General features: G+C 32.5%; 1 protein-coding gene across 4 annotated transcripts in view; it reads left to right on the forward strand.

The window, feature by feature from the left end:
* LOC143052847 (putative inositol monophosphatase 3) overlaps positions 1-13,498 on the forward strand; it is a 28,488-nt gene that overhangs the window by 6,221 nt on the left and 8,769 nt on the right. For all 4 annotated transcript variants that reach the window (XR_012971272.1, XM_076225962.1, XM_076225971.1 and 1 more), the window contains exons 2-5: positions 24-370; positions 8,181-8,346; positions 9,617-9,724; positions 13,158-13,331. Coding sequence is in view for 3 of the 4 variants with exons in the window: in XM_076225962.1 (XP_076082077.1) it covers positions 44-370; positions 8,181-8,346; positions 9,617-9,724; positions 13,158-13,331 (775 nt within the window). In the remaining variant the exon portion in view is untranslated. The remainder of the gene's footprint in view (positions 1-23; positions 371-8,180; positions 8,347-9,616; positions 9,725-13,157; positions 13,332-13,498) is intronic.

Raw genomic sequence — 13,498 nt, forward strand, 5'->3', positions numbered from 1 at the left:
CAAGCTTCTACTTATTTTTCCAGCTCGACATCTATGCTCTACAATGGGACCTGCAAATGTAAGAATCAACCCTGTTGGTGGAGCTGTATTTATAGCTCTTGGTGTATGTGCAGCTTTGTACATGTTTGGTCTTCCCGACTGGTTCCATAGAGAGCCCAGAGTTAGCATGAAAGAACTGTTATCAGTGTGTATACAGCTTGCACAAGAAGGGGGCAAAAGAGTAAAAGATGTAAGACTAGCTAGTAATGTACTTCAGGAAAATCTGAAAGGAAAGACTGACGAAGGTGTCAAAGATGTGAAGACCGAAGGAGATACACAGTCGCACAGGGCTATTGTATATGGATTAGCAAAAGCATTCCCTGGTCTAAAGGTAGTTATTATGTAAGACCTAATGATAGTTTTCTTAAATGCTAGTCTATTAGTTCTGGTTTGTTTCGTACCTACAATACAGCAGTTTGGGGATACAGTTTTTAGACTTATCTGTCGTGTGACTTCCATCGCCATGTGACAAAAATGTATGCTTTCTGACTTCCAACTCATGTTGAGCAAAAGGATGAAAAAGTTTGATTTTATACTACACAAAATATTTGGAAAAATAAAATCTAATAAGATGGTCACCCTTTCTCAGTTGTACAGGAATCAAGATTACGTACTAACGGAACATAAATGATTTATAACTTTTAATAGAGCAGGGATACAGACGCACCTTCTATCTGGTAAATGACATCACAAAGGGGTGCGAAATTTGCGATCTTTTCCGGTGAAAAACATGATTCCAGAAATGATGTATGGTAGTGTTCTTGACAGACCCTTTAACATGTTTAAGCACTGTCTTAATATCAGTCTGAGAAAGGTCCCAGATATCTGTCTTTGGTTCTTTAATTTTTCGGTCCAAAAATGGTATGTCAATAAAATTTTATGATATAGGTCATGTAGGTCAGCTTCTATTTTCAGTTTTGCTTGTGTATAATATTTCTTTACTACAGTACTACCTGTGACATTATCTTATTCATTGTGGCCATAAAAATTATGTCCACCATGGTGGCCCTATATGTCCATCATTATACCCCCTGTCACTTAATTAATACACAAGGTATTAATCAAAAACTAGTCAAGGATAAAGGGAAATCTTGACGGCAGCAGTCCTTTTGCGCCAATTACTGTTTTTCAGTGGTATCATTTGGGCCCAATTTTGTTTCCCAAATGTATCAATTGCGCCAATATTCGGAACTCATTTGCGCCAATTTACCTGTACACATATCTATCATAAGTATTAATGATTAGTATATATTTATTCTTATTTTTGGCTTTAAAAGTATCATAATTTATGTTCGGAGATATTTCACCATGAAGATGAGCATCCGGAGAGAAAGATTTAAAATGCATTGACAGTCCATGAATTGAGAGGGAAGAAAAAATGTTACTTTGCTGAGTATTTAATAAAAGATATGCCAAAAGAGAAGCAAATAGAAGCATTTGCTGGTTATGTTTTAGTCACATAGGTTGGTGACACTGTGCTTTGTTTCCACCATGCGTATTGGCTGAAACTCTCTACCGCAAGACGTACAAGTAAAGGGGCAGAAGCATTCCACGGGCATTATAATGAACTGTTTTATGCATTTCATCCTTCAATGTTTGTGTTTTTGGACAATAAAGTGAAGTTACAAGCTACTATCTACATTAAAGTACCAATGCAGCAGCAGTAAGAAGAAGATACGTTTCAGAAAAGGAAACATTTGCCGTGTAAACTGCCAGTACCAAGTCTGAAAAAATGAGCAGGGAAGTCATTTTTCTTCTGATTGGCACAATCGTATGTTTTATTTTTGGCGCAAATGATACCATGTAATTTTAAAACAGGTGGTGCAAACGTAGCATTAGAGAAAAAAAGTTGTGGCGCAAAAGGACGCATTTTTGGCGCAAACGGATTTCTCCCATCTTGACTGCATTGAAGTGTTAAAATTATATAACTTACAGGTCATGTGTCTCAGGTAAAATATACATGTATGTGTTTGTGAAATTTAATTACTGTGATTATGACAAGAAAATTCAAAAATAAAATGAAATAATATAACTAGTTGAATAAATAGCTGATTGTTTTTTTTAATTTGACTCATGACTGTTTGTTTTGACATTATACCTTTTTTAATCGATTTAAGTTATTTTTAACATGTACTTTATGGTAAGTGAAGAATAAATGAATATCATCTTCTAATATAATACACACTTTCCCAATGCCTGCCTTTTTCTATAAAAAAGTTGTTTCTCAAATTAATTTTCTTAAATCAAAATGAGTTATACTTAAATCATAGTAGATAGACTTATCTGCATTCAATACTGTTTTACAAATGTTATTGTGTTTAGAACTTATTCTAAATAGAATTTAGGCAATTCCTTATTTCTCTATTGAATAAATATATTCAAAATATTCATTAATTCAACAAAATTTGATAATATTTGTATTGTCATATAAACATATGGTATTTAGTTTGTGACAAAAAAAGAAACAAACAAAAAACAATTATAATGCAAAGAATTAACAATTCTATACGAAATTAAAACACATCATTTTTTTTTAGGTTTCTGCTCTCAGTTCTAATAATGACTATTTTATAAGGGAGCCAATATATTCAACATATTCATGTAATAAAGGTTTAGCATTTCTTTCACTTTTTGTTCTTGTGTAAGAGACAATATTATGAGAACCCTGATTGATTACAACAGGAGTCAGGTAACATTATTAGATAAAACATCAACCTATGTTTTATGACCCCAATGAATGGCCATCATCTCAAGATTGAATACCCCAATAAATGGCCACCATTGGATGTTGACCATGCAAGAGGGTGGACATAATTAAGAGAATGTCACAGGCTGTATTGCTCTACCACATTCATACTGAATTTGGTTCAATGCTTTATAAATCATAGGTATTATTTTGCAATCAGATATTTTTGCAAAGTTTTTGGATAATGTCACATGTTCAGTCCCCCAGGTATTTTACTATTTTACTGTGCCTTTTCACAGCCTTTGTATATCTCTCAGCACTAAAGCATGCTGTAATGAGAACTCACTGTTTGAGCTATGATTTCTGAGGGTGAACTCTTTGCTGTCTCAGACTCTTTATATTGGTGTGCAATATTGTTCTTTATTACAATGTACCCGGTTTGTTAGTTTGGTCTGTTATATACATGTATTGTTTTAAAAGAGGAACGAAAGATACCAAAGGGACAGTCAAACTCATAAATCTATCATCTCATTGATCATCTCAATGAGATTGATTATCTTGCTTGAGCCGGTACCTATGACGACGTGGTCAATTTCATGTCAATTTCATTAGCAATGCCACATGCCTCTAGTTTCTAGCGATAATTATCATCTCAATCGAGTAGCATGATATGAAAAATTATCACAAAAAATGATCAAAGGTAAAATGCACAAAATAGCGATAATGATCTTTGTTGCAGAAAGCTGTTACATACAACAAGACATACATCACAACACAACTGACATAAAAACTTAGAAATGATTTAGAGATCATGTTTTCTTCTCTTTATTGAACACCAAACACTTAGTTTTTATGCTTACACTGTATTTTTCACATGATTTCAGTCAATTATGGACCTGAAGATTCAAAAATCTAGATCATTTAAAAAATGTAACTGAAGAGTGCATTTATCCCAAACTAAAATTAAATAGTTGACACAGCATAGGTTTTGGACACAGAATGAATGTGGTCTAATGAACTTAAAATATTTGTTTTGTCTTTGAGCAATCACTATGCTGTTGAATATTAATCCTCTCAAAAAAATGTTTGAAGAAATTTTCTTTTTATTTATGAAATCTGAAATGAGAAAAATTTAACCCCCCCCCCACCACCACCATTTTTTTTTCACATCCCCCTTTCCCTTTTTTCAAAACTGATCTCAATTCAAATTTCTAATGGAGTTTGCAACAATAACTACTCATTTAAATACATCATAAAATATTAAAATGTAACAAAAAGTGCTTGTTATCACTGAATGGTAAAGATTGTTTTAATTTATCAGTTGGTAGTAAAAGTGAATATACATTGTGTATTGTATAAAACAATGATTTAAGTTGATTCAACTACTATTCTGGACAAAGAAAGATAACTCCAATCAATTGAAAATTTCTTGCTTTTGCTCAATATTGTGCAATTAGATATTTCTTGCTATTGTGCAATACTGTGCAATTGAAAATATTTGCTATTGCACAATACTGTGCAATTGAAGATTTCTTGCTATTGCGCAATACTGTGCAATTGAAAATTTCTTGCTATTGCTGAATACTGTGCAATTGAAAATTTCTTGCTATTGCACAATACTTAATATAATAATTTTGGATCCTGATTTGAACCAACTTGAAAACTGGGCCCATAATCAAAAATCTAAGTACATGATTAAATTCAGCATATCAAAAAAGCCAAAGAATTCGATTTTTATTAAAATCAAAGTTAGTTTAATTTTGGACCCTTTGGTATTTAATGTAGACCAATTTGAAAACGGGACCAAAAATTAAGAATCTACATACACAGTTAGATTTGGCATATCAAAGAACCCCAATTATTCAATTTTTGATGAAATCAAACAAAGTTTAATTTTGGACCCCGATTTGGACCAACTTGAAAACTGGGCCAATAATCAAAAATCTAAGTACATTTTTAGATTCAGCATATCAAAGAACCCCAAGGATTCAATTTTTGTTAAAATCAAACTAAATTTAATTTTGGACCTTTTGGACCTTAATGTAGACCAATTTGAAAACGGGACCAAAACTTAAGAATCTACATACACAGTTAGATCCGGCATATCAAAGAACCCCAATTATTCAATTTTTGATGAAATCAAACAAAGTTCAATTTTGCACCCTTTGGGCCCCTTATTCCTAAAAACCTGTTGGGACCAAAACTCCCAAAATCAAACCCAACCTTCCTTTTATGGTCATAAACCTTGTGTTTAAATTTCAAAGATTTCTATTTACTTATACTAAAGTTATGGTGCGAAAACCAAGAATAATGCTTACTTGGGCCCCTTTTTGGCCCCTAATACCTAAACTGTTCAGACCTCAACTCTAACTTTAGTAAAAGTGAATAGAAATCTATGAAATTTTAACACAAGGTTTATGACCACAAAAGGAAGGTTGGGATTGATTTTGGGAGTTTTGATTCCAACATTTTTAGGAATTAGGGGCCAAAAAGGGCCCAAATAAGCATTTTCTTGGTTTTCGCACAATAACTTAAGTTTAAGTAAACAGAAATCTATGAAATTTTGACACAAGGTTTATGACCACAAAAGGAAGGTTGGGATTGATTTTGGGAGTTTTGGTTCTAACAGTTTAGGAATTAGGGGCCAAAAAAGGGCCCAAATAAGCATTATTCTTGGTTTTCGCACAATAACTTTAGTTTAAGTAAATAGAAATCAATGAAATTTAAACACAAGGTTTATGACCACAAAAGGAAGGTTGGTATTGATTTTGGGAGTTGAGGTTTGAACAGTTTAGGAATTAGGGGCCAAAAAGGGGCCCAAGTAAGCATTATTCTTGGTTTTCGCACCATAACTTTAGTTTAAGTAAATAGAAATCTATGAAATTTAAACACAAGGTTTATGACCACTAAAGGAAGGTTTGGTTTGATTTTGGGAGTTTTGGTCCGAACAGTTTAGGAATAAGAGGCCCAAAGGGTCCAAAATTGAACTTAGTTTGATTTCATCAAAAATTGAATAATTGGGGTTCTTTGATATGCCGAATCTAACTGTGTATGTAGATTCTTAATTTTTGGTCCCGTTTTCAAATTGGTCTACATTAAGGTCCAAAGGGTCCAAAATTAAACTTAGTTTGATTTTGACAAAAATTGAATCCTTGGGGTTCTTCGATATGCTGAATCTAAAAATGTACTTAGATTTTTGATTATTGGCCCAGTTTTCAAGTTGGTCCAAATCGGGTCCAAATTAAACTTTGTTTGATTTCATCAAAAATTGAATAATTGGGGTTCTTTGATATGCCAAATCTTACTCTGTATGTAGATTCTTAATGTTTAGTCCCGTTTTCAAATTGGTCTACATTAAAGTCCAAAGGGTCCAAAATTAAACTAAGTTTGATTTTAACAAAAATTGAATTCTTGAGCTTTTTTGATATGCTGAATCTAAACATGTACTTAGATTTTTGATTATGGGCCCAGTTTTCAAGTTGGTTCAAATCAGGATCCAAAATTATTATATTAAGTATTGTGCAATAGCAAGAAATTTTCAATTGCACAGTATTTAGCAATAGCAAGAAATCTTCAATTGCACAGTATTGTGCAATAGCAAGAAATTTTCAATTGCACAGTATTGCGCAATAGCAAGAAATCTTCAATTGCACAGTATTGTGCAATAGCAAATATTTTCAATTGCACAGTATTGCACAATAGCAAGAAATATCTAATTGCACAATATTGTGCAATAGCAAGAAATTTTCAATTGATTGGAGTTATCTTTCTATGTCCAGAATAGTAGTTGAATCAACTTAAATCATTGTTTTATACAATATACAATGTATATTCACTTTTACTACCAACTGATAAATTAAAACAATCTTTACCATTCAGTGATAACAAGCACCTTTTGTTACATTTTAATATTTTATGATGTATTTAAATGAGTAGTTATTGTTGCAAACTCCATTAGAAATTTGAATTGAGATCAGTTTTGGAAAAAGGGAAAAGGGAATGTGAAAAAAAAAATGTGGGGGGGGGGGGGGGGTGGTTAAATTTTTCTCATTTCAGATTTCATAAATAAAAAGAAAATTTCTTCAAACATTTTTTTGAGAGGATTAATATTATAACAGCGAAGTGAATTGCTCAAAGGAAAAAAAAGTATTTTAAGTTCATTAGACCGCATTTATTCTGTGTCAGAAACCTATGCTGTGTCAACTATTTAATCACAATCCAAATTTAGAGCTGAATCCAGCTTGAATGTTGTGTCCATACTTGCCCCAACCGTTCAGGGTTCAACCTCTGCGGTCGTATAAAGCTGCGCCCTGCGGAGCATCTGGTTGTTTTATAAAATAATTTCTCCATGTTTGTAGTTAAAATCTTTACATGTGTGTGTTATTATTGTATGTCGTCTTCAATAATTAAACTACACATACTTTTTTTTTTACTAAATAGACAGTAAAGAAGGCTATTTGTATGCAACTTCAGCGTACTTCAATTGTCTCTAAATTCTTTCATATTGCTGTTAAATTGACATTCATACCACTTTATCTATCATATGTTACTTTAAATATCCATAAAATCATTCTGAAATTTTGCTAAAAATAAAAGTTACGTGCTCTATATTTTTAATTAAAATATTTGTAAATCGCAATAAAGCATATATCAATTGTTTGGTCTTAGCTGATATCTATTTAGTTCAAATGTAAAACTTTCCCCGAAAAGAATCATTCTTTATGTTTCGGCACATTCCTTCTCTCCAGAAACCAGATGTAAACACTGCAGTCCCTTTGTTCATGGCTGGATTTGTTTTAAATTATAAATATTCCCAAAAAGTAGGAGTAAGTAAAGATATCCCGATAATTGTCAGAAAACATTTCAAGAGGATAAATCTCTAGTTGACGTATTTGAAAATATTCCATCAGTCCACTATTCATAACAGATTTTCCTGCAGTTTATAAAAACAAAATATAAAGCAATTTTAAACCATGTGTATTAATAGATAAAATGTTAACCTTGCTTTTGTCATATAAACCACTTGTTCAATGTTTTTTTCGGTGTGACTTAAAGCTCCGTGTTAAAGGCCGTACTTACACCTGTAATTGTTAACTTTTCATTGTTTACTTGATGACGTTTTGTTATGTTTTACATCAATGAAAGGACATAGATTTGAGCCAAAAATGGCCATAGATTTGAGTAAATAAAGGACATAGATGTGAGACAATACAGGACATAGATTTGGAACGTCTATGACGCAATATTAAAAAGGACATAGATTTGAGGCCGGACATAGATTTGAGGCTTACATATATAAGAACAAAATTATGTTAAGAACTCTCGTTTTATAAAGTAGCCCTGTTTGATGAACATTTTTTTTTTTGTACATGGTCAGTCCAAAATGTGTTCATGATGTTTAGCTTAAGTGTCAAATGCCTTATTTCATAAACTTGGTATATATATTTCTCTTTAGGTTATATCTGAAGAAAAAGATCTTAAACCTGTGAATTTACTGGAAATTAAAGACACAAATAAGCATTTAACAGAAGTTGCAGAAACAATATCAAGTGATCAATCAATATCAAACTCAAAAATTACAGTGTGGGTCGACCCTCTTGATGCTACAAAGGAATACACAGGTATAAGAATATTTTGTCCAATTAATGGGCCCTGTAAAGAGCTTTCATCACATTACATACAAATACATAAGATAAGAGACTTATAAGAAAACAACACCTTTTAACAATATTAAAAATGCTTAGTGCTATATTAAAGGCCAGGACAGAATATATATACCTATGTATGCAGGTATATATGGAAGTAGGAGTATACTTATGTTATTTTGGGGTAAATACAGCAAACACTTGAAAGTTTACAAATTTGATTTTTAAACAATAAACAAATATATAGCCATTTTGTGAGTTGTTGCATTAAGTGTTTATAAGGCCATTAACAATCAATTAAATTTTCAATATGCAAACTCCTATTTGAATTTTTATAGTTGTTTCCATATATATTGATGTGCATCCACAATTATAATCTATTTTACCTGAAAATTTTAGTTTTATGTTTGTTAAAATATACAGCTTTTATTTGTTTATTCGAGATAGTTTATTCTTTAGGATTCAAAATCTGAATAGCAAGATAAATGTACATTAACAGTCTATACATATTAATAAAGGAACAATGACTTGATACATTGTTTGATATATACATGTATTTTCAAATGCAAGCAATCACAATGTATAATCAAATAAGTTTCGATAGCAGAACTTTGAAGGTCAGGGGTTAAAGTCATAAAACTTTACTCAGTGCTCAGAGCACACAAATCATGCTCGAAACATGAAATCCAACATTATGATTGGTTGACAAAAAACTGACTGGAAAGTTTTATGACTTGAAGGCTCTCCTGACAGTTACAATTTCTCTGCTCTGTAAACTACACTAAGTACTACATAATTTTACCAATCAAATCTTAAGGATTTTGTTATTTGAATATTTAATTTTGATGACGATATATATTTCTAACACTCTTATGTGGTACTTTTAAATCTGCTTGCATTATCTTGTGAAACTAATCTGATGAAGCAACACATCTGTCCTATAAGGGACAACATCAAAAGATCGATGTAGGATAAAAAACTTAAATCAAATAGTTTGGAGGTGTGGGGGGGGGGGGGTCAACATTGCTGCAAGTTTTGTTAATCCAAAATTGATTTTACATATATCCATATAGGTAAATCAATTTTTCCCAAATTAAGTTAAGAGGGGGGGTTGGGGGGGGGGGGGGGGGGGGGGGGGGGGTCAGTGAAAAAACTATGTGAATTAAGTTTTTTATCCTACATTGAACTTTTGATGTCGTCCCTAACATTTGTAAAGTAATTGAATGAATGATATTGCTATTTACAGAAAAGAAGTTAGAGTATGTGGCCACTATGGTATGTGTTGCAGTAGATGGCCATCCTACTATTGGTGTCATACATAAACCTTTTGTCAATGATAATAAAGGGGAGACAGGTAGGTGTCATACATAAACCTTTTGTCAATGATAATAAAGGGAAGACAGGTAGGTGTCATACATAAACCTTTTGTCAGTGATAATAAAGGGAAGACAGGTAGGTGTCATACATTAACCTTTTGTCAATGATAATAAAGGGGAGACAGGTAGGTGTCATACATAAACCTTTTGTCAATGATAATAAAGGGGAGACAGGTAGGTGTCATACATTAACCTTTTGTCAATGATAATAAAGGGAAGACAGGTAGGTGTCATACATAAACCTTTTGTCAATGATAATAAAGGGGAGACAGGTAGGTGTCATACATAAACCTTTTGTCAGTGATAATAAAGGGGAGACAGGTAGGTGTCATATATAAACCTTTTGTCAATGATAATAAAGGGGAGACAGGTAGGTGTCATACATTAACCTTTTGTCAGTGATAATAAAGGGAAGACAGGTAGGTGTCATACATAAACCTTTTGTCAATGATAATAAAGGGGAGACAGGTAGGTGTCATACATAAACCTTTTGTCAATGATAATAAAGGGAAGACAGGTAGGTGTCATACATAAACCTTTTGTCAGTGATAATAAAGGGAAGACAGGTAGGTGTCATACATTAACCTTTTGTCAATGATAATAAAGGGGAGACAGGTAGGTGTCATACATAAACCTTTTGTCAATGATAATAAAGGGGAGACAGGTAGGTGTCATACATTAACCTTTTGTCAATGATAATAAAGGGAAGACAGGTAGGTGTCATACATAAACCTTTTGTCAATGATAATAAAGGGGAGACAGGTAGGTGTCATACATAAACCTTTTGTCAGTGATAATAAAGGGGAGACAGGTAGGTGTCATATATAAACCTTTTGTCAATGATAATAAAGGGGAGACAGGTAGGTGTCATACATTAACCTTTTGTCAGTGATAATAAAGGGAAGACAGGTAGGTGTCATACATAAACCTTTTGTCAATGATAATAAAGGGGAGACAGGTAGGTTTCATACATTAACCTTTTGTCAATGATAATAAAGGGGAGACAGGTAGGTGTCATACATTAACCTTTTGTCAATGATAATAAAGGGGAGACAGGTAGGTGTCATACATTAACCTTTTGTCAGTGATAATAAAGGGGAGACAGGTAGGTGTCATACATTAACCTTTTGTCAATGATAATAAAGGGGAGACAGGTAGGTGTCATACATAAACCTTTTGTCAGTGATAATAAAGGGAAGATAGGTAGGTGTCATACATAAACCTTTTGTTAATGATAATAAAGGGAAGACAGGTAGGTGTCATATATAAACCTTTTGTTAATGATAATAAAGGGAAGACAGGTAGGTTTCATACATAAACCTTTTGTTAATGATAATAAAGGGAAGACAGGTAGGTGTCATACATTAACCTTTTGTCAATGATAATAAAGGGGAGACAGGTAGGTGTCATACATAAACCTTTTGTTAATGATAATAAAGGGAAGACAGGTAGGTGTCATACATTAACCTTTTGTCAATGATAATAAAGGGAAGACAGGTAGGTGTCATACATAAACCTTTTGTCAGTGATAATAAAGGGGAGATAGGTAGGTGTCATACATTAACCTTTTGTCAATGATAATAAAGGGGAGATAGGTAGGTGTCATACATTAACCTTTTGTCAATGATAATAAAGGGGAGACAGGTAGGTGTCATACATTAACCTTTTGTCAATGATAATAAAGGGGAGACAGGTAGGTGTCGTACATTAACCTTTTGTCAATGATAATAAAGGGGAGACAGGTAGGTGTCATACATTAACCTTTTGTCAATGATAATAAAGGGGAGACAGGTAGGTGTCATACATTAACCTTTTGTCAATGATAATAAAGGGGAGACAGGTAGGTGTCATACATTAACCTTTTGTCAATGATAATAAAGGGGAGATAGGTAGGTGTCATACATTAACCTTTTGTCAATGATAATAAAGGGGAGATAGGTAGGTGTCATACATAAACCTTTTGTCAATGATAACAAAGTGGAGACAGGTAAGTCAGATTTATCAATGTGATAATCGGTGGATAAGTAAGTCAGATTTATCAATGTGAAAATTGGTGGATAAGTAAGTCAGATTTATCAATGTGATAGTTCGTGGATAAGTAAGTCAGATTTATCAATGTGATAGTTCGTGGATAAGTAAGTCAGATTTATCTATCACAATGACTGGTAGAAATCTGAGGAGAGTCAGCTTTGTTAATGAAAGAAAAGGGAGAGATAGAATTCTGCATAATTTTTGTAGTTTTAGTAAATTATTCTTTACAGTTGTTTTTAGCATTATTTACTTAGGCCGCTACCCTTAATCCAGAAAAATTCTTTTGACTTTTAGCTTTAAAAAATATACAAAATCAAAGCTTTTTGACATCATATCAAAAATGTGCCGATTTTGAGGTCCATAATGTGTTATTTCGAAGATATCATTGTTGTTTAACAAAAACAACCCTATAGCTAGTAGTTATGAAGAGAGCAGTGAAGTTGAAACCATCCCTTTGTAAATTTTACCAACATCATCAACAATTGGTTAACTATTATGGAATATCTGAAAGTGTTACAAAGATGACGACAGATATATTCCAATTGTTGTACAATCTTGTACCCTTCACCCGCATGTGACATATCAAATTAAGACGCTGGGTTTGTACTTGCATCAGCAACAAGAACCACATATGGAGCAGGATCTACTTACCCTTCAGGAACCCCTCAAATCACCCCAACTTTTTTGTGTCTTTGTGTTTCTATGTTGTTTTTCATACTGTTGGTCATATTGTTTGTCTTTTTTCTTTTTTAACCATGGCATTGTCAGTGTATTAACAACTAATTTTGAATGTTTCTTAAAATGTATGTACTCTTCATTTAAAGGACTAATTTGTGCCAAATGGTAGTATCTGGATTTTCAAAATAGTAGATGTTTTATCAAGTATTTCTATTGCAAGTTAACATTTTTTCAAACTAAAATCAGCAATATTAAATTATATCCTCTTATTTTTCTAAAGCTATGAATACAGTTTTTAATCCTTAGCCTACTGAGGTATTGAGGATATTAAAGGCAGTCAGATTGATTTTTCATAAGATTTTAAATCAAACAAAATATTCAAAAAAATCATGATGTCATTACATAACATACATTGTATTTACCAGATAGTCAAATTATTAATGAAAATATTTTCAACAATTGTTAGTTGTTTGTTTAGTTACGAGTAGGTATGAATTCCTTATGTCAATATTGTTCAAGTACATTAAAAATTACAAAAGATTTATTTCAAATGGTCTTAAAAAAAGTCTCATTGCAAACTGGAGAAAAATTAAATTTCATGTCAAGCATTATTACTTATATAAGTATATTTTAATGTATGTACAAGCATTTGTAACTACATTAAATATTTTATCCATAATTTTTAAGTTTTAATTATTTCAGTTTGGGCTTGGGTTGGTTATGGAAAATCCAATACCTTAGGAGCAGTTAAAACTGAGAAGAAGGAAGGTGATCCTGATAAAATTATAGTATCAATATCTCACAAAGGGGATGTAGAATCAGTGGCTAAAACTGCATTAGGGGAGAAAACTCAAGTTATCACAGGAGCTGGTGCAGGTAAAGTTATAATATACATGAATCAACAAATACTTACTACAACCTACACCCACCGTCTTTTCCCATTGGTTTCCTCTAAACCTTACAATACTGTGGGGAATAATGAAAGGAAGCACCCTTTATTTGTTTTTATGTAATTTTCCAGTTATGGAGTTATGGAACTTTAA

This window comes from Mytilus galloprovincialis, chromosome 1 (genome assembly GCF_965363235.1).
Source record: "Mytilus galloprovincialis chromosome 1, xbMytGall1.hap1.1, whole genome shotgun sequence".
Taxonomy (NCBI): Eukaryota; Metazoa; Mollusca; class Bivalvia; order Mytilida; family Mytilidae; genus Mytilus; species Mytilus galloprovincialis.